At 40.0% G+C, this 27806-nt stretch overlaps 1 protein-coding gene across 1 annotated transcript in view; it reads left to right on the top strand.

Moving 5' to 3' along the window:
- lama4 (laminin, alpha 4) overlaps positions 1-27436 on the top strand; it is a 45808-nt gene extending 18372 nt beyond the window's left edge. The window contains 29 exon segments of the mRNA XM_032584535.1: positions 8202-8318; positions 9107-9255; positions 9892-10033; positions 10122-10215; positions 10300-10416; positions 12277-12462; positions 12572-12711; positions 13435-13518; positions 13520-13600; positions 14096-14241; positions 15081-15195; positions 15197-15244; positions 15337-15470; positions 15795-15966; positions 17471-17602; positions 17685-17827; positions 17931-18060; positions 19665-19802; positions 20102-20235; positions 21043-21207; positions 21352-21502; positions 22366-22559; positions 22674-22863; positions 22951-23106; positions 24181-24340; positions 25717-25844; positions 25926-26019; positions 26684-26803; positions 26876-27436. Coding sequence (XP_032440426.1) covers positions 8202-8318; positions 9107-9255; positions 9892-10033; positions 10122-10215; positions 10300-10416; positions 12277-12462; positions 12572-12711; positions 13435-13518; positions 13520-13600; positions 14096-14241; positions 15081-15195; positions 15197-15244; positions 15337-15470; positions 15795-15966; positions 17471-17602; positions 17685-17827; positions 17931-18060; positions 19665-19802; positions 20102-20235; positions 21043-21207; positions 21352-21502; positions 22366-22559; positions 22674-22863; positions 22951-23106; positions 24181-24340; positions 25717-25844; positions 25926-26019; positions 26684-26803; positions 26876-27021 — 3906 coding nt within the window. The 3' untranslated portion in view covers positions 27022-27436.
- Positions 27437-27806: the final 370 nt, after the last annotated feature.

Here is a 27806-nt window from a genome sequence, read left to right as displayed (position 1 = left end):
AATACCTGTTGAATTTTACTCTTCTGTTAAATAAGTCTAGAAATGAGAACTTTGTTTCTGCCCGTTTTGTGTCTTTCTAAGCGGATTCCACTGGGAAGTCTGGAATGTGGTGTGGGATTTTACATTTTTTTTCTTTTCTTTTTTTTTGTTGAAAAACATCAGACTGAATGTGCAATAAACCCCACAGATCGCTCTGAGGCTTCCGACATAACCCCAACTTCTTCTTTCTGCCTCCCACAGTGGATCATATGTTTCCATCTAGGCCTGTTGCGATAAACGATAAATCAATTAATCGTACAATAAATTAAAACTATCGACGTTATTTTAATTATCGGCATTATCGTCTCTTCCGGCCTTTTTCTCTTTCAGTTAATGACACTGAATGAAAAAAGGCTCAACTCCGGTGCTCTCCACTGGCCCTCCCTTCCTCATTTCCTTAGCGTAATGCCCAGAGGACACTACAAGATCTTAGAGCTGTCGGCCGATTGTCGGCCCATTTTCAAAACCTGACAGATCACACATTAGCCGACAGAAATCCTAGGTATAACGGTTCGATCGGGTCCTGCCGTGTGGTTTCCAACAATGGGCACAAAATAATGGCTACAAGTCCAGTGAACTCATTTTAAAACCAGGCATTAATCAATGCGTTACTACAATCTACCTGCAATGCATGTGGCTAGTGTCAGCGTAAAGTCCTGACTGAATGAAAATCATTAGAACCTATTTACGTCACGTTAACGAAGAACAGCTGAAAAGTTACCGGGTTTATCAACTGCGGTAGCAATTTCGCTCCAACTCCTCCCCTTATCATTTCTATATTCTTTGCATGTTGAATAAACATTAATGTTGTTTCCACATATCATCTCCGATGTCCGCTGGACTTCGGGTTGCGCCGTGTCAGCTGTTTGGGATTCCCCTCAATTTCCCCTCATAAAGCGCGGAGGAGAATCCGCGCTTTCTGATTGGCTATCTGTCACATTCAACAGGCTGAGTTAAAGCTCTCAGTGGGGAAAACCCCTGATTTAGATCGGAGCGGCAACGACGATCTACCGCAGGGTGCTCAAACCTTTTGAGACCAAGATCTACTTTTTCTCTCACCAGCCTGCTGAGATCTACCTCATGACACGAAGACATAAAAATTGTCAATTAAACTTTATTGACTTATTTTATATGCGAATATACATCAGTTATAGCAGAAATAATAAAGTGATAGAAAACCTAATGCAGTATATTTCTTCCTCAGTGAGATTCTCCTACCGTTTTACACTCTCTCTCTCTTTGTCGTTAAGCACACCCGTTGCCGTGGCAACCGCCTGAGCACCGCAAGCGGAGCAACGATTAGGTTAAAAACATAACATTCAGTCCGTTACGATGTCAAGTTTCCAGGCTTGATATTTATTTCTCGATTATTGGTTGATTAGCTAATGTAAACTCCTGCTCTGCTAGTCAGTCGGTCTTTGTCGCCTTTTTTTTGTTAATGGAACTGAAACGCACTGAATTGCGCAACACCTTGTTGAAACAATAATTACTGAGAATATAAATTTTAACAAGTTTTGTTGATTTAAAATATATATATATATTATTCTTTAATGAAGCTACAAACGTTTAGGATCTTAGTGAATATTTTGATAAGCGCGTCAGAAGAGGAAGTTCTGGTCTCATTGTCCTGGCGGCGTTCAGTTTGTCACCTACTGCCGAGATCAACTCAAAACCTTCCCGTGATCGACGTATTGAACATCCTGATCTACCGTAACACACCAAACACTACAGGATGATCGGTTACGAAATCGTAAGCGACAATCTTAGAACGGCCGGCGTTCTAACATTGTCTTAAGGGGAAAAATAGGGGCAAAAAAATCGTGTAGTGTGAATCATTGCATCAGGTAGTCGATGTGCCCATTTTCTCTATTTAAATCTAATTATTACTGAAGGACAACATAGTACAGACTTCATAATCTGCACTCTTTTGGTTGAATGCAGTATTTATTTCCACTTTGGCTTTATGTTGTTTAGTCTTTATTCAAGTAAATTTTTTGTTAATGGAGACTGAGAATCCATTTTATTTTTGTTTTTGGTTGTTTTGTTTATTTTGTTTATCAGTTCCAGTGTTAAGATTTCTTTTGAAAATAAAGTGTATCTATCTTTGGCAGGAAATCGCATGCATTATTACGTCATTTCCATTACATCAGTGTAAAAAGGTCTTCAGACAATATTATCGTTTATCGCAATAATTTTTGAGACAATTAATCATTCAGCAAAATTTGTTATTGTGACAGGCCTATACAGCACACATAGAAAAACCTCACTTAGGCCTTACATTATAGCAGAAAGTACCATGTACACCGTAAGAAAGGCTTACAGTATTCAATTATATTGACGATATTACATAAAATGAAACATCTCTGTGTGACATTAAATCAGACTATCACCTCTGGTCTGTTGTCTCCTCTCTGACTCTTTGCTCCTTCTGTTGTGACAATAAACATTTCTTTGAAATATATCAAAAGCAACAGTGAGAACAACTTTTGCAAAGAAAATAAAGAGAACTGGGTTTATTCCTGGCAACAACTATCTATAAAGGAATATTACATAAGTTAACAGCAACATTAATACTCATGTTAACAGGCATTTCATGATATATTGGTATGAATAACTAGTCATCATGTAACCAACATTTTGTGGACACAACAACATTAGTCAACTTACATGATTATTTGGAAAAAACTGCAACATCTTTTCTGTACTCTGTCCATCTGTGCTGAGCTTCAAGACTCTCCTTAGTGACTCACTGGTCTAACATCAGCATTAGCTATGCATGCTATTGCTTAGTTCAAAGTATCTTCATAATATGTCTTGTGGGGAGCCAGAAATCTGAATGGGCAGGGCCACCAAGGGCCAGCAAGGGCCACTCCTTTTCCAGTTCAGGCATTTGCCTTGTTAGGCCTACAACAAAGGTTACTTGCTCAGAGCTGTTGAAGCCAATAGGACCTCGTCACATCTGCAAAAAGCAGAGACGCGATGCTAAGGCCACTAAAACGGATCCCATCAAAACCTTGACTGCATCTAGAAACTGGTGACAAAGGGCAACTTGTGGAGAGCAACTCTCACCTGACATTATGTTTCTCTAATCTGAACCGTTTGCAAATTCAATTTTTTAGAAATTAATACTACCTTAATGTACATTAGTCAATCACCCCAATTTACATTATTTTTGAAATCCTGGGGGGAACCGGAGCACCCGGAGAAAACCCTCCATTAACACGGGGAGAACAGACAAACTCCCACATAAAGAGGCGCCTGGTTGAGAACAAAGGCCTCTTTTCTGTTAAGATGTCGTTTTAACCACTGCGTCACCGTGCTGACCTTTTTTTTTGTCTAAAATATGAGATGTAATTTGGGGTTTTGCAAACGGTTCAGAAATTAACTAGACATTTTTTCCTAGTTGCTCGATTAAGTAGTTTACTTGCTTTTCTTCTGTTTTTGTGATTTCCTGAGCCTCAAACTGTCTCGTATCCTTTTCCACACTGATTTTTTTTTTGCCGACTGCCTCCACTGGTTCCTCAGACAGTTTTTCCACACAGCTGTCTGTCACTTCGATGGGTTCGGGATCACCCACTTCCACAAGATCATTTACCTCCTTGGGAGATGCATGAGGAACATCAATGTCCTCTGACAGGGTTTCCTTTAAGAGACGGTCCTGATTCATGGCTGCAGGGTCAGAAATGTTGGTCGTGTGTTTCTTATTTGGTTCTTGACACTTTGTCACTTTTTGTCTTGGAGGTCCGAATTCATTTCCGTCTTGAAGCTCAGTTTCCATATTTTCCTGCTCTGTTTTGCAATTGAGCTCACAGCCGGAGTGCAGTTGTTGGAAGGCAGTCAGTTCTTTTTGAAGATTGTCCTTCTCAGCTTCAAGCTCGTTGATTTTTTGTGAAGAAGCTTCCATCTCTTTATCTACGTTCTGCTTAAATATTTCTGCCTACTGCATTAGACCAGAAACATATCCTTCGTGTCTGGCTTTAAGTCCCTCGTAAGAAATTGTTGCCAGGTCCAGAAGACATTGAAGATGTCTTATTGTCATAGTTCATTCCTTTTCCAGGACAGAGAACTCTTCTGTCTTTCTCTGGTCCAGATCGTCCTTTTCTTCTCTGAGTGCGTTGATAAGCTCAAGGTCATTCTTGGCTTTTTCCAAATGAGCTTCTTTCACACGAGCCATTTCAAGCTGATAATCCTCATTTTGCTGTCTAAGGGCAGAAACATCTGCTTCATACCTCCACTTTAGGTGTCGGTATGACCTCTTCATCTGCTTCAGCTCGCTCTGCAGATATTTCTCATTGTCGTCGTCATAGATCAGCTGCATTTCAACCCGCAGTTTCTTCTTGGATTTGGCTTGAAGCTCCTCGTAGCAAGCCTTGATGTGGTCCAGCTCCTCTTGGAGGGCGTTATTTTTTTCTTTCTCTGCCTTAATCTGTGTCATGAACTCTTCCTTGCTGACATTATCAGCTACCTGTAAGTGCTGTTGCAGTTGCTTTTTCGTCATGTCAGAAGCAATAACAGCAGGGCTGAGAGTCGCTGGACTGTTAAACTTTTCTACTGCGTCTAGTTCTGTCTTCAACTCTATGGTCCTGTTCATAAAAATCTTCTTGATGGCTTTCTGCGTCTGCAACTCATTTTTTGTGTCCTCCAGTTCTCTTTGGGTGGTCTCCAGCTTTTGGGTCTCGTCAAACAATCTCGCTCTCTCCTTTTCCAAAAGAGATCCAAGTCTTTGGATCTCTCTCTGGAGCTCAATGGGAGATGGTCTGTTCTCTACCCAGCCTTGTTCAGCTTTCTCACTGTTGGAGTAATGTTGCCTTGACATGTTTTCACAAAACAATGCTTGTTTAAATCCGCCGTTATCTGCAAACAATCTCCCTCTGAAAGCGCTTTGTTCCTAAGTAAAGAGTAAAAATCAGCAAGTGGTACGGGGAGCACTGATTGGACCCAAAATGTTTGCGAAGAAGTGAATAGATGGCTTGTGGATTGTGCTGAACATCAATTCCACAGTTGCGTATTCCACACCTCACAACATCCCTTGCTCTGCCTCTAAGATGGATCAGGATTTCTTCAGGTTGGTGTTCTTGCTGTACACCACTCTTTTTGATGTAACTTTTCATTGAGTCCTCCCATTCATCAACTGTAACTGTATCAGAACTCTCCCCTTTAAAAATAGGTGGTTCTCTTGCCTGGCTTCTGGAGACAAGCTGGACCTGAGAAAGATCTAATGAGCTGCATGGAACTTGATGGCTCTCATTTTGAGTATTTTTTATTGCAGTACCACTTGGGGTGCTTGAGTTCAGGTGTGCCACAACACTATCAGCCAGCTGTTGCCCTATTTGTTTGACAATAGTGCTCATCTGATCAACTAGCCCAGCATTATTAACATGAGAATCTGGGATAGAAGTGCTAGAACACTGACGAGGTTGAATATTAGGACAGGTCTGACTACTGGGTGTAACAGCTTCCCCAGTCACAAATGAGTCATTTTCAGTATTTACATCAAGTAATGCCCCATCCAACACTTTGTCACCCATTGAAAATGGAACAGGGGTGTTAAAGAACCCTCTACCTCTACCCCTACAGAGTGGAGTCATGTTTGATTGTCCAAAATTACTGAAACTCATTTTGACAAAAGTCCAAAAGCATTCAAAAGAAATATCCTTTCAGAAGGATTTATAAACACTCAGATGTGCTACTTAGACTATTGTTGAAAACCCAGATGGTACAGTGGAGCTCCAGCGACGTGAAGATCAGAAGTCACCAGCCCGGTCCGATGTAGTTCTGGACGAGTCACGGCACCAATGTGGCCTATGTGGTTCTGGTGGCTTCTCTTGGTGCAGAAATGAAAGACAAAGAGCTCAATCTGTGTGTGTGTGTGTGTGTGGGGGTGTGTGTGTGTGTGTGTGACACAGGAAAGTGCTGAAAGTGTTTCCTATAGGTGCAACTTCTGTAAATTATTTCACTGCGATGTGTGTGTTACATAGGCCTGTCGCGATAATCATATTGTAATGACGCCAACACCGCAGATTTAGTCCCGCCAACAGGGTTTATTAGAAATAAGTACAAGCTGCTATTTCTGAGGCTGCAGCTCACGCTTCTAACAAATGGGCACACTCAACTGTTAGCTTCACTGCTAACTCCCCTCTGAACTCACCCCACTTCCGGTCCTGGTACTCCCGCTCCACCGATCCCCCGCCCACATGACAGGATTATCACATGTGAGCGGGAGCCAGCAGAGTCAGACAGGGGAAGCCCATAACACTACATATAATAAAAAGGATCACATTGCAACTTATAGCAAATACAAATAACCATATGAACCCCAGCGGAACTAAAACACAGAATCGTTACAGTACGATAAATTAAAACTATCGACGTCATTTCAATTATCGGCATTATCGTCTCTTCCGGCCTTTTTCTCTTTCAGTTGATGACACTGAATGAAAAAAGGCTCAACTCCGGTGCTCTCCACTGACCCTCCCTTCCTCATTTCCTCAGTGAAAAGCCCAGCGCACACTACACGATCTTAGAGCTGTCGGCCGATTGTCGGCCCATTTTCAAAACCTGACAGACCACACATTAGCCGACAGAAATCCTAGGTATAACGGTTCGATCGGGTTCGTTCCTGCCGTGTGGTGTCCAACAATGGGCACAAAATAATGGCTACAAGTTCAGTGAACTCATTTTAAAACCAGGCATTAATCAATGCGTTACTACAATCTACCTGCAATGCATGTGGCTAGTGTCAGCGTAAAGTCCTGACTGAATGAAAATCATTAGAACCTATTTACGTCACGTTAACGAAGAACAGCTGAAAAGTTACCGGTTTATCAACTGCGGTAGCAATTTCGCTCCAACTCCTCCCCTTGTCATTTCTATATTCTTTGCACAAAATGTTGAATCAACATTAATGTTGTTTCCACATATCATCTCCGATGTCCGCTGGACTTCGGGTTGCATCGTGTCAGCTGTTTGGAATTCCCCGACGTAATTTACCCTCAGAAAGCACCAGGAGAATCCGCGCTTTCTGATTGGCTGCCTGTCACATTCAACAGGCTGCGTTAACGATCCCAGTCGGGGAAAAAAAACTGATTTAGATCGGAGCGGCAACGACGATCTACCGTAACACACCACACAATCTTAGAAAGACCAACTTCTAAGATTGTTGTAAGGGGAAAAATAGGAGCAAAAAATCATGTAGTGTGAATTATTGCATCAGGTAGTCGATGTGCCCATTTTCTCTATTTAAATCTAATTATTACTTTAAGGCAACATAATATACAGACTTCATAATCTGCCCTCTTTTGGTTGAATGCAGTATTTATTTCCACTTTGGCTTTATGTTGTTTAGGGTTTTTTTCAAGTGAGTTTTTTGTTAATGGAGACTGGGAATCCATTTTATTTTTGTTTTTGGTTGTTTTGTTTATTTTGTTTATCAGTTCCAGTGTTTAGTGTTCTTTTGAAAATAAAGTGTATCTATCTTTGGAAGGAAATCGCATGCATTATTACGTCATTTCCATTAAATCAGTGTAAAAAGGTCTTCGAACAATATTATTGTTTATCGCAATAATTTTTGAGACAATTAATCGTTCAGCAAAATTTGTTATCGTGACAGGCCTATTTCCATCCAATCATGTCTCAAACTTCTTCCTCTGTCACACCAGACGCCTTCATGTTCTTCATCACAACGCACAGGAATTCTGTGATCTTCCTCATTTACTCCCATCTGGCATCTTCACATTTAACCGATGCCATAATGATGACATAATGTTCTTTCATAATGGCCTCATGATGAAAGACCGTTTTGTGGAAATATTAGGGAGCCGTCAACCAATAAATTTAACTGTACAAAGTGAGCACTATGTCCAGTTTACCTGCTCTGCACGTCTAAACCATCTCTGCCTCGCCTCCAATTTTTTTCTCCAAGCCTCTCTGTCTGACCTTAGATGTAGTCCTATTCACATTATTAAATGGAAACCATTTAATATTTCCTGACATATGATATTAAGCAGTCTTTACTCTGTTTTTGGAAACACATTTATCTATTCACATAAAATACTCAGAGGTTTAAAAAAGTCATTTTCTTTAACTTAACGAAAAGGACAACCCCACCCAGCATCAGCATACAATAATTCTAAATGACCCCAGTGTTGTTTTTCTGTCTCCAGACAGAACTGCAGAGGCTGACAGAGGACCAGCTGGCCATCAACGGCACACTGGAGACCAGCAGAGCCTTCATCTCTGATGCTGAGAGGATGGTGGCTGAGGTGGACGCTATGGCGCAGGTAAGATGGTGGACAGCTAAATATAATGTTTAGCTATCTCTACATAGTGATAATTAAACACGTTATTCACATTTTGGTGCTGTTATTCTTTAAACTTTAGCTTTGTTAAAAATTACAACTGCACAATTGTCTGCTCAGTATTAACCTACAAAGAGCAAACTGTGATTTTATGTTTAGTTATCAAGTGCAATCCATTCATACAAAGGAGAGTGAAGACTGGAGCACTTGATAAAATAGCACTCCATAATTAAAGAATATTTTGTGGAAATATTTGGGCATCTCCTTGAAACATCAGCCAATCAGTGTAAATTGGTCCCAACTGGCTCCTCCTAATGTTCAATGACCTTCAGCATAGGTTCAAGTAAGTAAGTGGCTAATGTTTTGGCCTGGCCATCACAAAGCTATGACTTCTGTCCAATTGACAAGCTTGAAGGGAGATCTGAAAATGTGCGTTTGAGCAAGTGACGTACCGATCTGACCCAGTTCTGTCAGGAGGAATGGACCAAAATTCCAACAAACTGGAAAGAACCTGACTCAAGTCATAAGCTTTCTTCAAAGTCAGAAGTTAACATACATTTGCTTGGTTCTTAGTAAAATTATCAGTTAAAGTTTGAGGTTAAAAAAAAATTCTATCTCTTTAATCTGGAATTTATTGATACTAATTGACCTGAAACAGGAACGCTGGAGTCTGCTTTGGTGTCACATAGCCAGAACAAAAAACCCCAAAATGCTTCTTTTGATACAGAATATGTAAATGTCTGGCTTGAGCTGTGTGTCAACCTCTACAGAATGTGACAGAGTACCACGCCGAGATCGACGGCGCCAGCCAGAAGCTGACTGAGAAGACGGAGCGTCTGTCGCAGGTCGACAGAGACCTGGTCCAGAAGGCCGATGATCACGCTGCGGAGCTGGAGAAGCTAGCCTACGAGCTGGAGGAGTGAGAAACCTCTCTGCAACCGGACAGAAACCTCTGTACACACACATATCATGTTGCTGAAACAGGAAGTAGTTTTGCCATGTGAACACTTTGGCACCCCGCAGGCAATCAGTTCAAAAAGTTAACTTGTGGAGATGCTTTTGTGATAATGAAAGGATTCTGTTTTGTTTGTTTTTTTTAGCAATGCCGCTCTATTGCAATTTGGATGTTTTTATGTTACACAATAGCAAATTAAAGGTGCAGTGTGTAACTTTTATTTTAAAAAAGTCTTTACATATATGTTAAAACTCTCACCATGTCATGACAGTTTGAAACAAATAATCTGTGAAAAGATGGAACCCGAGCTATTATTAGCGTCTGAAGAAATGCTACCGCTCCCCAACTAACCTGAGCAAAACCAACCAATATTAACAATTGATATTTATTTCCATCTTGTTGCATTTCGTTTCTGGGGGGAACAGGGAGGAGTTGGTCATGTGACAGTGACAGTGCAGGACTGTGGGGAGTTTAACTGAAACAGCAAAGCAGCGGGGACGTCATCGATGTCAATATCAGCCCAATATTTCCTGTCTGTGCTTCCCAAGTGAATTGTTTTTTCTATCCACTTTAAATGATTTATAAATCTATCTTCTCCAGGGATCTGAAAGAAGGCGATGCCAATGGTTTTGTTCAGAGAGCAATAAGTGCTGCCAACGTCTATAACAACATAGTGAAATACATCGACGATGCTAACATCACTTCCCTCACCACGCACAACTTATCTCAGAGAGCAGAAGACGTATGCTGCCCGTTACTGTTCGCCTTCCACATTGTTCTACCTTTGTGAGTCAGTGTGACTTTAGTGACAGTTTTCTTTTGTGTTTTAGGCCATTGGCACGATTAAAACCCAGCTTGGATATCTGGTGACACAGAGTGAAAATGCCTTCCGGCAATCTGTTACACTGAGATCAGAACAGCATGGTAGGAAAAGTCCAAGTGTCCGGCACCTTCACTGTCTGTACTGTGTGGTGTGCTTCTGCTGCTCAACTCGTTGTTCTTTCACAGATGTAGATACGAAAGTGGCTGATGGTATGCTATATATCGAGGAGACTCAGAGGACCATGGAAAAAAATCAGAAAAAACTAGAAGAGATAGTGAATGACATCCGGGTGATTCAGACAGGTAAGAATATGTCCGGGTGTCTTTGTTCATCCGTTTGGGGAACTAGTAGAAACTGAGCCTGGAGCCGCAAAATAGATACTGATTGTTCATGACCTCTTAAAGGGGCAGGATATCTATCTATCTATCCATCTATCTCTATATATATGGCTATAGATAGATAGATAGATAGATAGATAGATAGATAGATAGATAGATAGATAGATAGATAGATAGATAGATAGATAGATAGATAGATAGATAGATAGATAGATAGATAGAGTGTGTATATACATATGCATATTTATATGTGTGTGTGTGTGTGCGTGTGTGGGTGTGTGTGCGGATGGCTGAGGGTAATGTAGAGAATGATCTTCCCTCAATGTGTGATGCTGTGGTATGAGAAAGACGAGACACACGTTGAGCTTCCTTCACATTAAACTGGAAGATTATTACTTCTGTGTTATAAACACACTTCATATACTTCATACTTCAGGTATTGCATACTTCAGTAGAGAACCATTAGCTTCATTACATAAGAAATAGCTGTAAACCAAATAATCATTCTTTTAACATGCTCCATTTAACATTATGAATTCCATCAAATGACAAAATTAATTCACAAATAGCTTTTACTTTTCTAAACCATGTTAACTTTGCAGTTAGTGCTTTAAATCCAATACCTTGTCCCCTTTTCTGAGACCTTTTCTATTTAACTATCAAAGTAGAAGTATATAGAATGGCTTTTAACTAATCTAATAGCTTTTACCATTTTTAATCAGCATAAATAAAATATATTTTAACATTTAAGCACCTCAGCTATAAACAATGTTCATTGTTTCAATAGAATAATATTTTACATCTCATATAAACTCTACTCTTAATATAGAACTGAAAAAGGCGCAATACTCCTTTAATGTTGTGCCTCGGTACTCAGCTTCACATATGTCCTAAATAAATGACCTATCTGGTTTTTGTAACAAACCCATAAAGAAGCATCAAATAAAATAAAATAAAGAAACCAAAATAATGTTCTTTGAGTGAAAACTCTCTCAAAAAGTGCAAAACACAAGTTCAAATGAACTCCACAGTCCTTCAGCTAGCTTACACACACGTGTAGAAGTCCGCTAGCATTAGCTCCAATTAGCCTTCCAAACAAGTCCCGTTTTTGTACACAATAACAATCACAAAACGAACTACGTGACTCATTAGTTGAGATTCAATTTAAGAACCTTTTCGACTCTGTTCTGTTCCCTCATCACAAACATACCTGGATGCTGCCTTGATTCTTTTATGCATGTTTAAGAAATCCTCTAATTTCCATGGCAACCATTCAGCTGTGCAAAATGCCTGGGTGGACCAATCTCCGCCGTCGCGATGCAGCTCCTCCTCAGAGCTGCAGTTGCCAGGCTTCTGCCTCACATATCCTACCTCTTTGATCCTCCTCCTTCAGACTAGCCAGCAACAATTAGCAAACTCATTATAGAATCACTTCCTAGTGAAACCCTGGTAAAAACGTTGTGAGCAGGAGTTTTTAAAGCCAGAGAGGCCCAATTTTAAGGCGTTATATTACAAAGTAAAATTTCTTTTGAGTCATATTTGATATAGGCTATACAACATTTTTATAACAACTGAAGATAACGTAGTGCTGTGCTACAAAATGCCACCGTGTGCCTCAAAAATACATAATTCTGCCCCTTTAACAGAATACGATCTACAAAACTGAACTGTCTCTTTTCTGTATTGCAAATTGTCATACTTTTATTAACCATGTCTGAATCAGTTTTTAACCTCCAATAGTCCTCCTTCATCAAACTGAAATATTCACTGACTGAGTTCAGTTCTCTGTTTTTCTGTTTCTCATCAATCTGCAACCGTTTTCAGACAGAACCCCTCAGCGTCTGAACTTTTCCTTGGAAGTGGCAGAAGAGACTCTGAACCGCTCAGCAGAGGTGCTTGAGACCGTCACTCCTATCAACAACAAAGTGCAGCAGTGGGCTCACAACATGAGAAACAACGAGTACTCTGCTGCTGCATACGAAAATGCTGTTGCATCTGCCAAGGAAGCAGGTGAAAAGTTTGTGTTTAAAACAGTTTCTGTGTGAAAGTTGTGAAAACAGTTAAAAAAAATAAAAGTCATAAGCTAATTTCTGCTCATGTTCCCGGATCTGTCCTGCAGTGGAAAACCTGAATGTTCTTGTTCCTGAGCTGCTGGACAAGCTGAAGGTGGTTGAAGAGAAGAAGCCTGTGAACAACGTGACCACCAACATCCAGAGGATCAGAGAGCTCATCGCTCAAGCCAGAAGTGTGGCCAAGAAAGTTAGTTTGTTACGTTTATGTTTGACTACAAACCACTTCACAGTCACAGTGAAGAACATGGGATCTACTTGGTAACCTCGATTCCATCCAGTTTACTGAGCCATATTACTCCACTGCAGTAAAATAATCTCTAAATAATATTAGAAAATCCCACCTTGAATTTGAATTCAAATATTCAGTGATTGAAAATAATAAATAAAATAAAGACCACATTTACTGGTAGTGGATACTAGGTGCCTTTCTACATGCTATTTTTTGTTTATGCCAAATTTAACCTGGAGAAGAGTCGTCTTGTTAGATCTGACCAAAGCATTCAGTTCCAGTTAAAGTCCCAACAGGGCTTAATCATCTTTGTTCGTCTGTGTTTATTGTGTTCGGACATCTGAAATTTTTAGTAATTAGTGCTATGTGTGATTTGATGATTGTGAACAAACATTGTATAAAATTTTTAAATTATTCAGAACAGCTACTGAAAGCAGTGTCTCCCAACTATTTTTCTTTTAGAAGACAAATATAAATGAACATTGACAAATAGAATAAACACAAGTCTGAAAATGCTGATGACTTTGGACAGAGATATGTGTTTCAAATAGTCCAAGATGTAACTACCTGTGACTACAGTTATCCACTTATACTTCTTTTCTTTGTTTCTTTCTTGTGGGTTAGGGTATAAAGTGTTCATATTACAAGAAGCTCTAACACATGGTTTTCATTTGGCTTCAGGTTCAGGTGTCCATGAAGTTTACTGGACGGTCTTCAGTTGAGGTTCATCCGCCCAGCAACCCGGAGGAGCTGAAGACGGTGACAGTCCATCAGCCTGTTCATGAGGGTGGACCCAGACAAAGACCCCATAGAGGACCGCTTCATCCTGTATTTGGGAGACAGAAGTGTGAGGAATCCAGGCAGATTGCATTTTTTAGGGTTAGAGAAAAGCTGTTTACCCTGACTTGAAGCCGGTGGTCATGGCAAAGAGAAAGAGCAGGGAAGAGACGCTCTCTTCGCTGCTAATCTTGGCAGTTAGTGTGAAAAGCTTTGAAGCAAGCCAGTTGGCCCAGACTGAGGGTTTCCAGGAGACGCCTGAGACAAAAGTGCAATTGTTTCCATTCAACTTGGAGTTCATCTGTTCATCTCATGACTGTTCCAACTCTCAGCCAGTCAGTGTGGTTTCTCTGGGAGTCTGTTGTTTTCCATTGAGTTGTCTGTTCAATTTCGTATTATTTGGAATAATAGCCCATGCATAAACCTTAATGGTATGCGCACATGAGAGCCAGATATTTAAAATTAGTAAAATACAGAATTAAAATGATCTTTCCCAGCTTGATATAAGATGGTAAAGCCATGTAAAAACTCACAGTGTGGAAATAAACTCTGTTTCTGTTTGCAGGGCAGGAAGGACTACATGGGTTTGGCCATCAAGAATGACAAACTTGTGTTTGTGTACAACCTCGGGAGAGACGATGTGGAAATCCCTCTGACCTCCAAGCCAGTCAGTCAGTGGCCAGCAGTCTTTAACTATATCAAAGTAGAAAGGTAAAGGACCTTTAAGAGTAAAACTCAAAGCATTTACTACCTTAGAATCCTTAGCTATCATTGATATTCTCTGGCAGTTAGCACTTATATTTGTCACAAAAATCATGTTGAAGAAATCCAATCAGTTTAATGTGAAGCTTATTTTCTTCGATTTCATTAAAGCTGCAGTATGTAACTTTTATTAAAAAAGCACTTTTTAAGTATTTGTTGAAACTGTCACCATGTAGTGACAGTTTGCTGTGAGACAGATAATCTGTGCCTTCTCCCATTGTTAACTAGAAACAACCAATCAGAGACAGGATTGATTATTCCTACCTCCCATTGCTCCTTTTCTCTCTGCTGTGTTGATAAGAGAGTGTGTTGCGAATGCTCAGGCTAGTTAGCATAGCCACTGATGATGGCAGATAAATGGGTTTCCCATAACTGAGTTGGTCTGTCATTAGCACAATGAGTAGTAGGTATCTGAGGTTGATTGACAACACTAAGACCCTCCTCGCTCTGATTGGTTGCTTTTGAAGCGATGTATTTCTTCAGACAACAATAGTAGCACAAGAAGGAGGAGGAGATTTATCTTTTCATCCTTTTTATCTTTTCTCTGTCTCATACAGTCACACCATAGTGACAGTCTTAATAAATCTGCAAAAACATATCTTTCATAAAAGTTACATACTGCAGCTGTAATTGGGGAATTGGCACTAAAGGACTACACATGTTTAAGTCATGGAAAACTTGTGGTAGTTTGTAGCAAAAATGGTTTACAGTAAAACCTAACATGGTCAGACTAATTCTATGAATTATGAATATCAGATGTATTGTTATTCATGATTTTCTTCTTGCAGGTTGGGGAGGCATGGAAAAGTCTTCCTGACTATTCCCAGTCAGGGCTCCACAGATGAGCAGAAATTCATCCAGAAAGGCGAAGCTCCCATCGCCGACTCACTGTTTGATATCGACTCCCAAGAATCTGGTGTTCTTCATCGGAGGTGTCCCACCAGACATCAAGGTAGTGAGTTTAATCCTAATCCTCCTGTAATCCCAGACTTTCCTGAATGTTGACAAATGTTTTTTGTTGGTTTTTTTTTGTCTCTAAACTAGCTACCTCCTCCTCTGAGCCTGGCCCCGTTTGTGGGCTGCATCGAGTTGGCTTCAATCAACAACGATGTCATCAGTCTGTACAACTTCAAAGAGACTCACTTTTTAAATATAGCTGATTCTCCTCCCTGCCCCAGGTACTCATTACAGCTCCTCCAGGGAGGATTCACACTCCTTACAGTACACTTCTTATGTTGCAGCCATTGAAGTGTCTGCAATGGCTCTCTTCCTGCAGGGACAGATTTAGGAGTCAGTGACACAGAGATTGCTTTCATAGATGAAAAGTAGTAGATAGAGTAACTTCATGCATTTTAAAACCATTTTAAAATCATATGAATATGGCAATTTTCCCACGTCGTATTTTTGTTGTATTTTTGCTTCCAGGGGTATAGAATATAAAAACACTCATATGGTGTAAAATCATGTTCAGGTCCTGATCACACATTCTCCTCTGTTGTCAGGTACAAGTTGGCCTTCTCCCAGAGTCGCATTGCCAGCTATCTGTTTGATGGAACGGGCTACGGACTCGTCAGTAACATTGAGAGGAGAGCCAAGTTTGGTCAAGTCATAAGATTTGATATTTCTGTACGAACGATCACAAACAACTGCACCATTTTCCTCATGGTCAACGGGGTACGTCTGAAACGGAGACCGCTTGCTTCGGTTCTGCCCATCTTCTGAGCTGTTATCTCTGCTTGACCCAGATGGAGTTTCCAACTTCAATGCAGCAACTTTTAAGCTTTTATTTCACATTGCAGCAATTAATCCATCCATTCATTGTCTATGCCGCTAATCCATGTAGGGTTTACATGGGGGTCTGCTGTTTGCTGGGGTCTGTCTCCAGCAGTCCACTTCTGAGTGCAGTGCTGGTAAAAACATTGTTAAAGGGTTAATAAAGGAGCCATGTTGTAATGACTTCCTGAAGGAGAAGTTTCAGAAAGAGCAGGAGGTTTTAAAGAAACAAACACATTTCAAGGTGTTAAATTAGGAAGTAAATTTCTTGTAAATCATATTTGATGTATAAAGCATTTTTATAACAACTGAAGTTCACATAGTGTTTTGGTTGTGCTATAAAACTGCACTACATCCTTTCACATTTGTTTTTCTCCTTTAAGAAAACAAACAAATGTGGAAAAAAAATACCTATAGGGAAAATTCCTACAGAACTGAACTGATTCAAGACTGAACTTTATCACCAGTTCTAATGTCTCTGTCTCTGAAATTCAAATATTAACTTGTCTTGCATGTCTGTTTTGAATCTGAGGTTAAAAGATAGAAGAAATTGTCACTTTTCAATCAGTACCACCATAGAACAAGATTAGAGAATACCTAAGTTTGGCCAAAAGGCTGTTTCATTTTCTGATCACAAACAACATGGTGGACCAGCTGCTCTGGTCCAATATGGACGAATGCATGGGTCACCAACCCTTGGGGACTGGGTCTAAGGACTCCTGAAGCTCCTAAGATCCATGTAGTTCTGAGGTTGGGAGGATGTTGGTTCTGTGGTACACCATGGACATCTTGGTGGTTCATGTAGCAGTCTGTATTACAACAGACTTGAAGAAGCCTCTGACTAAAGACACTCTGTCTAAGAAGAAGATTGTTAGGGTCCTTTTTTTAAAGATTTTTTGTGAAATCCAGAAAATTACAAATAGTCGAACAATTCTTACTCAAGGTCTAACACAGAGCACTAAGGTTGTCTGTACAGGAATTGCCAGAAATATTTTCATTCTAAGAGTTTACTGAGCCTAAAAAAATTATCATGTTCAAATAAGAACATTATTTGAGATGTACTGACTGGCATCTATTGGTCCAGGGTTTACGTCACAACCCTCGACCCTGCATGGAAAAGTGGCTATAAGCGATGGAAGGATGGAAAGATGATTTGCACCTAAATAAGCTTTTTTATTTATTGTGTTTCTTAGTGATAGACTCCATTTGGTTTGGTAATCTTAGACCAATAATAAAAGATTGTTGAGGTCAGTCTAGTGTCATATTGAAGACCTGCTGCTGGGCTTATTAGTGGAAGACAGACTTGTTAGCATCCATATTGCCTCTTTTTTGGAAAAGTTAATTTCGATTAGTTAAACATGATTTAAAATATGAGTCCTAAAAAATGCTCTTTCTTTCTTTCCAGAAAAATTTTTTCCTTTTAGAGATGAAGAATGGCTTCCTGCGCCTAACATACGACTTTAGCTTCAGCAATGGACCTAAACGTCTGGAGAATAACTTACCGAAGTTTCAAATAAACGATGCAAAATACCACGAGGTAGATCATCCTCTTATTTTTTCTTTTTTTAATAATGTTCCTGTGATCCAAAAATATTGTTACAACTGTCTTTGTTTAACAGGTGTCAGTGATCTACCATATGTTAAAGAAAGTTATTCTACTGGTGGACAAGACCCTTCTTAAAACTGTCGAGAATCCCCAAACCCCCCTGCCTTTCTCAGATATCTACATCGGTGGAGCTCCCTCCAGCATCCTCAAAACCAGGTGAGTCGCTAAGTAGGCCTGCAACCAAAGAAACACTGTCGATAAGAAGTTGAACATCTGTAGTTTCACAAAGGAAATGATTTAACAAGATGTATCCACACAGGCCGGAGCTGTCTTCTGTGGTTGGCCTGAAGGGTTGTGTCAAAGGATTCCTGTTCCAGAAAAAAGACTTTAACCTGCTGGAGGAGCCTGGTACCGTTGGGATCAGCAGCGGCTGCCCTGAGGAGTTGGTTGTAAGAGCCCAATTTACCAACTCACACTCCTACACTCGATGGACAGAGTGCTTATCTCTGGCAGTAATCCGAAGCACATTTAAGCCAGGGACTAAGACAGTGTTTTTCAAAGTGGGCCGTATGAGGGTCTCAGAAAGCTGGAGCGAAGTTGAGAAAAAATAAAAATAACAAAAAATAATAATCTAATGCATTTTTGAGTGTATTTTGTATAATAAAATATGGTCTGTTTTTCAATCAATATTACAGAACATAAGTTAAAATGCCATGCTCATCTTTCTGATTGGCTGCCAGTCAAATTTATCAAGCTACTTTGCTCCTCAAGCTAGCAAAGCAAGTTCAAAATGGCCACATTTCCCCCAAGAAAAAAAAAAGCCAATTGCCAATTAAAATCAGAAGGCATGAGGCAGCATTTTTGATAAACAAATTTAAAGATTATTAAACAGTGAATAAAAGTGTGAAAAAAACCCAACCTAGAACGTGATGTTTCTTGACATGTTTTGTTGCATTGTCTGTGGGTGTGCAAGTGGGTTCTTTTAGAAGCTAATGTTTACTTTTTTGGCATCCCTGATGGTAACGATGTAAAATTAGCCCTAAAATAAATAAAAAAAAATGTTAAGTAGTTTATTCACACACTGAAAATTTAGATAAAAAACTCAACTTCTAATTCAAGTACATTTATTCAGAGAGACAAAAAATGATCTGACATTAAAACAAGGTAATTTATCACAAAAACATTGGCGCCACTTTTACTTGGCCCTGATGTTAAAGGGGCAGTATTATGTATTTTCCAAGCACAAAGTGCCATTTCATGGTACAATAAAGTAACTGCAGCTGTTTCTATTACAAAAATGCATAAAGCTTTTCCAGTATTCTGCTAATTTAAAAAAGGATATGCAATTGTGGTGTTTCCATTAAATAAGAAACACGATTAAAATCACATATGAATACGTTTGTACATACAATAAGGCATTAAAAAAGCTTGCTGTGTCAACCTTCTACCACCACTTCCTGTTGTCTTCTTTGTCTTTTCCACCAGTAGGTAACATCCTGTTGTTGATCACATGACTCACACATGAAAAGTTTCAATTGCAGTTTTGCGAAATACACTAACTTCGATACAGCCAAAAAAAACACCTTATCCTGCCAACCAAAATGTTTTATTTAAAACCGAGAGTTTTTTCCAAATTGGTGTGTTTCCATTAAGCTAATTTATTTTTGGAAATCTAGTTTAGGAATTATAAGGTCAATGGAAATGCAGCTTGTGTTACCTTCAGCTGCAATGAAAAAGCTGTACATATTGAAAACAACTTAAAAGAAATTTGACTTTTTGACTTGAAATTGCCTTCTGTCTCTTTAAGAAGCTGCTACTCTTTCTAACACTCTCCCTTTAGCATGTCATCTCAACAATTCGTCTTTATGATGCCGCTAACAATCATTCTTAGGATTGAGAAGTAGCTCATAAGCGCAGTTCCACCAGGTGTTTGCTAATTGGAGGAGCTGAGTGGGGGAGGCGCAGTCAGAGTCAAATAAGCAATTTCTAAATAGCCTCTAAATGTTCTAAAAATGAAGGGTTTCTGAAACTGCAGTGTGTGTTTCTGTGCCAGATGTCCCGTGAAGCTTCGTTCAGTGGCCACAGCTACCTGGGATCCACCGCAAAAATTTCACCCTTCGACAACTTCGAAGGAGGGCTTAACTTCAGAACGCTGCAGCCCAGTGGACTGCTGTTCTACCACGCTCAAGGGGTAAGAACATCTTACACACACATTCCACAAACTTCTACATTTCCATGTCACATTTTTGTCTCGTTTTCTGACACCCTTAAAATTCTGTGAAAGTGACATTTCCTTCCAAAGTAATGATCAATTTGAGTTTTATAACCCGTGTAATCCTGGGAGCAGGTTGTCCATGGTAGGAAAACACTGCAAAATATTATAAAGTTGTTCAAATGTTGTTGAATGACTTTTTTTAAATGCATCACATCTGATGAGTATTAAAGAAACAAGTTCTGCTGCCTGACTAACTGGAAGACATTCCTCCTCAGTCTGATGAGTTTAGCATCGCCCTGGAGAACGGAGCGGTCACACTGAACCACAGAGGGTCAAAGGTCAAATTACAGAAGAAGCAATACAACGATGGAAGGACACACTTCTTACTGGCTTCGGTGAACAAGCAGAGGTAGGAGGTTTCAAATGATGTTTTTATTTATTAGGGGAAGGATGGCTGGGATGAAAGAAAGACCACTGGGTTACCATGACGAACCCAAACAGAACAGCTAGAGGGAAGCTGCCTCGTGTTGAAAACATAAATCAAACATATCTTTAAGCTTTTTGGTGTTTTTCTATTGTGATCACTTTTCAAGATGGTCTTTGAGATTTTCAGGAAGTGCTCTAGGAGATTCTCTGAAAACAATGAAAGAATATGAAAACCTAAACATATTAATATTCTGATATCTAACATTAATTTCAGTTTAATGCAGCTATAATTACATTTTCTTGTTTATGTTTTTTCCTCATTTTTCAATTTCTCATACTGTTTGTTTCAATTTCTCATACTGGCTGTTTGTTAAATTTAGTTTAACAAACAGTTAAACTAAACAGTCACTGCTAAAATGTATTAATGGTGGAGAAACAATTTACCGCTACAGGAAAACTGTTTATCCAGTGTCATATGTAGCCACCATAATTAGCCTGAGCATTCACAAGAGGCTATGCTACTTACAGGGTAGCAGAGAGCATGAGGTGGAGTAAGAGGGGGGGGGGATGGGCAGAGGGTGATTGACAGCGCTAAACCCACCTCCTGACTCTGATTGGTTGTTTCTAGTTAGCACTGGGATAAGGCAGAGGAGCTCCATTTTTTTACAGATTTGTCTCATATTAAACTGTCACACCATAGTGACAATTTCAACACTATGTAAAAAATTAAAGTTAAATACTGCAGCATTGAAGCAAAAGTTTCTAACTACCTCATTCTGCTTCACCTCAGGAATTTACTACTAGTGGACGACAAAGACAAAAAGGAGTTAAAGCGATCACCACCAACTGCAAAGTCCTCCTCTGATTCTCCCATAAAGACCTTTTACTATGGAGGCTCTCCAAGCAGCAGCTTAAAGAACTTCACTGGTTGCATCAGCCATGCATACATCAGCAGGTAAGTCTCCACCACGCTGTGAACACACCTTCCATCTGGTTCCACAGGCTTCCTTCTGTTCGATACTAAGGACCATGAGAATGAAGAGTTTTTGCTGTATTCTAATGCAATTTGTATTCTTTTCCTGTCACTCTGTGTCTGTAGACAAGACCGAGACATTGAGGGTGAGGACTTCCAGAAGTACACCGAGAAGGTGAATGTTTCCCTGGAGAACTGTCCAATACAGCGACCTCCCGCTGCACTGATGTCTCACCACAGGGGGTCTTCTAAAGCCAAACAGAGCCTGTCTCAAAAGGTAACACAAACACAGGGTCGGTTAGGTCATGTCTGCTCAGTCAGCTGCATAGCTCAATGAGAGCGGGTTCTCTGCAGACTCAAAAAAGCGCGTTTCTGCAGCGCAAAATATGATTGGTTAGTTCCAGCAGAAATCTTACAGAATCTGACAGAAATATGTCATCTCTGGTGACCGGATCAAAAAGTTGAACAAGAAAATAAGAAATCATAGGTACAATCCTTTGTGTCAGGGCCTGTTTAAGTAACATTATGTTTTGAATTATAATTTTAGTTTTATTTCTTCATTATTTGTTTTAACTAATTATGTCAATTTAACATTACTTCAGTAACCAAAACTGATTTTGTCCCAAAGCATCAACCTTTAGCCTTCCCTCTTCATAGACATCTCTGAAAAATCACTACTATCAGTTATTAAAACAGTGTAATCTACGTTGATGCTCATATTTTGGAATGTAATATGATTTGTCATATCAGTACCAGCCATTCTAATATCGGCTGGTACTGATACCATGCAGATAATATCGTGCATCCCTACTAAAAAGTCTTCCGATACCCCAGGTTACAACAGCAAGCTCGTGAAACTAAATAAATAAATGAAAGCCTGTTGTCAGAGATGTAAGGTTTTAAATGTTTTAAACAAAGAAAAAGTCCAACGAAAGACATTCATTTCATCCAGTCAGACATGGTCCTTCCAAAATGCCATGCTCGTCCAATTGTGTTACACTTGATTTTGTTCGTTCAATCAGGTGTTGCCTTTATCCGTGCTTCATCTGCGGACATATCTACTAAAGGTCATTGGGAATCTATTCCTGCCCATAGTGAACCCTAGAAGGATCAATTCTTACCCAACAATGCTTTTCACAGGTTGCCAGAGATAAGTCCAGTCATCTTCCAGAACTCCCCAGCTCTAATCTGGAGTCATCAGAGCCAAACAGTCATCAGAGCCAGTCTTGCCACCTCTCCCCCAGACCTAGATCAACACGCCAAGCCTTCCACTATGGTGGCGTTGCCAACAGCAGGCAGCACTACGAGGGAATCCCTGACTCTCTGTCTGAAAGGTTTGTCAGGCCCACAACCTGCTCATAGTAAGCCAGGTGTCTGCTCAAAACTTGCTGAGTACATGCATGCTTTTGTTTCTACATCCATAATGGGGTCCATGTTTCGTCTTCCAGGTGCCACTTGTCTCTGTCCCTGAAGATGGAGTCACCTTTCGGCCTCATCTTTTATGCATCAGATGTCCAAGAGGACAACTTTATGGCTCTGTTTGTGGCCGATGGAAAACTCGTGTTTAGTTTCAGTGTGGGAGACCAGAAAGTTCAAATTAGGAGTGAAGAGAAATATGATGACGGCGCATGGCACAGTGTAAGTTCACAGTGCGAGTTTTTCTTGTATGTTGGCGGCATATGTTCTCTTGTGTTTCAAACTGATAACTTGTTTTTTTTGCTTCAGATTGCTTGTGTTCGTGATGGGAGCATGGGGCGACTAACTGTTGACAGGCTGACAGAGTTTGAGGACGTAGCTCAGGCAAACAATGTCGCCTGGCATGTCAGCGACTCCCTCTTTGTCGGAGGAGTTCCTCCTGGAAAAGCACAAAGGAATATTCAGGTATGAGTTACAGTGTACCGCTGGTATTCAGTGGGATTGGGGACCAGAACTGCCTGAAAGTAGCTAACACTTGAGGACCCCTCTCAAAATGCTTTTAACTTCCTATTTTAACTGTTCAAATGTCAAATATCACTCAATGTGCATTAATAAGCACAGTGGAAACCATCTTACCGCTAATGCAGAAGCTAACATCTACAGTCTTATCCCCACTGTTGGGGACACAGCCAGTCAGCACAAAGGAAAATAAATGGTGCCTCTGAATTGGCTGTTTTGCAAATGTCAGCATATAACATGTCAAGTAAAATTGGACCGACATATTTCAGCTCTGCAAATACCATTTTATTTTGAATATTTTTCACAAATAAGTTGGACTTACTGAAACATCCAGTCAAAAGTCCATACCTGAACCCAATTGAAATCTGTCACAAGGCTTGAAAGTTGCTGTTGAGATAATCTCCAGCCAATCGAACAGAGGTTGAGCTATTTTATGAAGAATTTGCATATCTATTACTATATGTGTAGAACTTCACAAGACTTGCAGCTGAAATGCATCAGAAAGGTGGTTCTACAAAGTACATTCTCAGGGGGGAGAAATACAAATGCATGCCACACTTTTCAGATTTATTTTGTTAGTTGATCATGTATTATCCTTGTCCTATTTCTATTCACTACCTCTAGTTATTTGAATAAAATCCTGTGAAAATATTCATGAATTATGAATAATTTTCCACTGTAAAGTAACTATAGTTATACACCTAAGTTAACATTAGCAAATAGTTAGGAATATCACTTTGAGCTTTTTGCTAAACAGAATCAAGTAATGATCAGTTTCTGTGCAGCCACATTGAGACGATGGATAGTAAAAGAAAAACTTCATACGCTGCTCCTTCTGTCCTCTCCACTTTCCTGCCTGGGAAATGGACATCAGTATTGGCAGAACATCTTCTGGAGCTGGAGGAAAGAGAGAAAACTTACTGGAAGATCCCTTTCTTGTTGTGTGCTTAACATGAACTTTTTAGTAGTTTGTGTCTCTGATTTGGAAATAAAGGTCCAGTGTGTTTGTATTTCCTGCAGAGAAACTCGGCTTACAGCTTCACTGGCTGTTTGAAGAACCTTCAGCTTGATGGACGAAGGCTGTCCTCTGTGGCTGAGAGTTTCGGGGTCGGTCCATGCTTTGAAGGACTCTCTGAGGATGGAACGTACTTCTCAGAGGAGGGAGGATATGTGGTTTTGGGTATGTTGTTTCACAAATGCAGTTTCCCTATGTATACAGTTGAAACAAGAATTTTACAAAGAGAAAATAAAATGTCACATACAACTTTTTTTGTCTCACTGTCTGAAGTTAAATTAGATAAAACTTGGTTGGTACCCATTGGAACTTCAGTTATCAACGGGTTCCAAGCCCGACCTAGCAAGTCCAACCTTTGCCAAAGCTCCGCCCACTACTTGACTCTCCTCCCGTCAGCCTATCCGAGTGCTATAGTTAAAGCCACTTAAAAATATATTGTTTTTTTTTGTTTGTTTTTTTTACACATTTGTAAAAACCATCATGTCTTGATAGTATGAGTGTAAAAACACTCAAGCTTCTCTGACTTCTCTCTGTGGATCTACTGCTTTCTCCAGAAATACACCACTTGGTCAGAAACAACCAATCAGAGCCAGGAATAGGGTCTTATCACTGTCAATCACTCTTGTGTGCCTGCTGCTCACACCCTCCACCTTGCTCTCTGCTATGCTACAGCTGGTTTCCAACAGCTAGTTTCCTGTGAATGCTCAGGCTAGTTAGCATGGCCACCGATTATGACGGGTCAAAAGTTAAGTTGTTCCTCCACCAGGAACAACTATAGTTTGCACAGCTGTAGCAAACTGGCAATCTTGAGCAGCACGTACATGAGGATGCTTGACAGCGCTAAGACCCTCCACCTGGCTCTGATTGGTTGTTTCTGACTGAGCTGTGTATTTCTGCAGATGGCAGTAGGACCACAGAGGTGCTTGAGGCAATGGAACTTGATTTCTTTTCACAATTTATCTGACAGTGACAGTCAACATAGTGACAGTTTTAACAAATATATATACAGTACAGACCAAAAGTTTGGACACACAGTTGTGTCCAAACTTTTGGTCTGTACTGTATATAAAAAACTATTATTATAAAAGTTTCCTTGCAGCTTTAAACACAGCCTAATATGATGTTATAGATCTATTTAGATGCTACCTAGATGCTGATTTTGTTCATTTATCCTCCACATTTTAACCACCTGATATTTTCCAATATGCAGAACATTATTTCAGCTGACCATCTGTTATGTTGCTAGTTCATCAGGTCATAAGTTCTCCTGTGTCTCACAGACCGGTGTGCAATGGAAAAATATGTAGCTAGGTAAAATGACCTCATCTCTTTAGCAGCTGCAGGCAACTTGTTTCAGTAGAAGAGGGAGGTGGGGACTGCTGACAGGGAAAACGTTGCTTTGATCACATCTCCATCTCCGCCTGACCGATATAACACATGCTGAACATCCAGAGTTATGGGCCTGTGTGGTAAAAAGATAAGATTAGGAACAGATATCCAAAACATCTGTTACATGTTTCTGTGATTCTTCCTTCCTTCAGATGAATCCTTTGAGCTGGGACTGAGGTTCGAGTTAACAATGGAGGTGCGCCCTCGTGTGGCCTCAGCGGTGCTACTGCATGTGCGCACGGCAGGGGGTTATTTCATAATGTACATCCATCAAGGAGCTGTGAGTCTTAGCAGGCATAACGAGAATAGGACAGACTCTTTCTGACCAGTCAGTCAAACTATTTCCTTTTTCTCCTCCCAGGTGGTTGTTGTTGTTCATGACGGGAAACATGAGTTCTCTACGAAGGTGTCACCGAGACACGGTGTGTGTGACGGCTCCTGGCACAGAATAACAGGTCAGAATCACACAACAGGGCAGCACGGTTAAAATGGATGATCTGGGTAACGGTACTATTCATGGCCCTTTGCAATTTCACAAATTATTACTCTGCAAGCATAAACTTCAAAAGTATTTTGTTGACTAACTGTCCAATGAGGTGGAAAAAGACTCATGCATGGTTTCATATTTTATGTTTTTAGGAAACAAAATGTGCAATTGTATTCAATGCTGTTTACTCAGTAGAAAAATGTTTTTTAGAAGCATAGTAAACTTTCACCATTGCCCTAATTTTAGCACTTCCTACACATTCTCAGACAGAATCCAGACTCTGGCTGGGTCACTCCTAAACATTAATATTAAAGAAATAATAAGATGCATTGTTTGAGAAACTAAGATCAGTTGGAATGTTTGTATAACTGGACTGAAACTTTTTTTCCTCTTTGTAAAGTACCTTGAGCTGACATGTGTTAATAAGCGCTATATAAATAAACTGAACTGAAATTGAAATGAGAAGATCATTTTAAAACTGAATCTGTCAGGTTGTTGTTCCATTTGCTCCATTCCAGTGGAACTCTATGTTTCTCCTACTTTCTGTACTGAATAGTTTTTCTTTTCCTAAAGTGTTTTTTGTATAAATCAACCTCTATATAAGTGTAGTCCAATGATCATTGTGCCCACAGTGATCCGGGATGCCAACGTTGTCCAGCTGGATGTGGACTCTGAGATTAAACACGTTGTGGGCCCCGTGAACCCCCGCTCCACAGACACCAGGAAGCCGATATTTATCGGTGGAGCTCCAGGTGAGAAAGCACTGGCAGCAGCTCCTTGGAGCAAAGTCACACATTTCCTAACCCACTTCCTGTTCTTCTCAGATGACTTCCTCCCAGACAGCGTTGCCACCAGGAAGCCCTACATGGGCTGCATGAAGAACCTGACCATCAACAAGAGCCCAGCAAGCTTCAGCAAGACGGTTTTGGTGATTGGAGCCGTCAGTGTGGGAAGCTGTCCTGGAGCATAATGCTAATTTATCAGTAGCCCCATCACAGCACTGACCAAACTCATTTTAGAATTTCTTTTATTTAATAATACCCACTAAGATTGTGTTCATTCGCTCCACTGCTTGCTTCTTGGTCTAAGTCACCGTTTTTGTTTTCCACCAAGAAAATGACCAAAGCCTCCACATCAAAGTTTAAAATCTGACGAGGAAAAACATTTTAAGATAAAATATATCCTGTGAAATTTATTTAGAATGTAGACTTCCTTTATTCACACTCACCAGTGCAGAAAACACATAAACATTGCATCATTGCAAGGTTTAGTGTCCACAATGTCTCTTTCTAGGCACATTTTTATTAACATGGTCTACCTAAAATCTTGATTTTGTCTCTACTGTTTATATCTGATAATAAATTTTCTTTTACATCCAATTAAAAGCTTATCTATTTTTTTTAGCTTATTTACATAATTAGGAGAAGATTGGTTATTTTCTATTAAAGTACTGCTCAAATTTGTTCGTTTACAAGTATAATGACATGGACACAGGGAGGAACAGACACTCTGCAGACGGATCACTTCCTGGGATCAACTATCCAAAGCAGCAACCAGCCCACAAGAAAGGTGAAGAGGAAAGTCCAGACCAGGAGGAAGGGATGGAGATGAATGGACATGAGGAGATATTTATGACAGAAGAACAGCTGAACAAGTTGCTAGTGTGATCTACTATGATTTATGATGGCAATAAAAAGTGTGAAGTGAGCTTATCTGAGGGACAACCAGGTCATGTACTCTGGACAACAAATTAGA

This window comes from Xiphophorus hellerii, chromosome 15 (assembly GCF_003331165.1).
Source record: "Xiphophorus hellerii strain 12219 chromosome 15, Xiphophorus_hellerii-4.1, whole genome shotgun sequence".
In the NCBI taxonomy this organism is placed as follows: Eukaryota; Metazoa; Chordata; class Actinopteri; order Cyprinodontiformes; family Poeciliidae; genus Xiphophorus; species Xiphophorus hellerii.
Note: the sequence above shows the minus strand (reverse complement) of the source record. Positions and strands in the feature narration are given on the sequence as shown.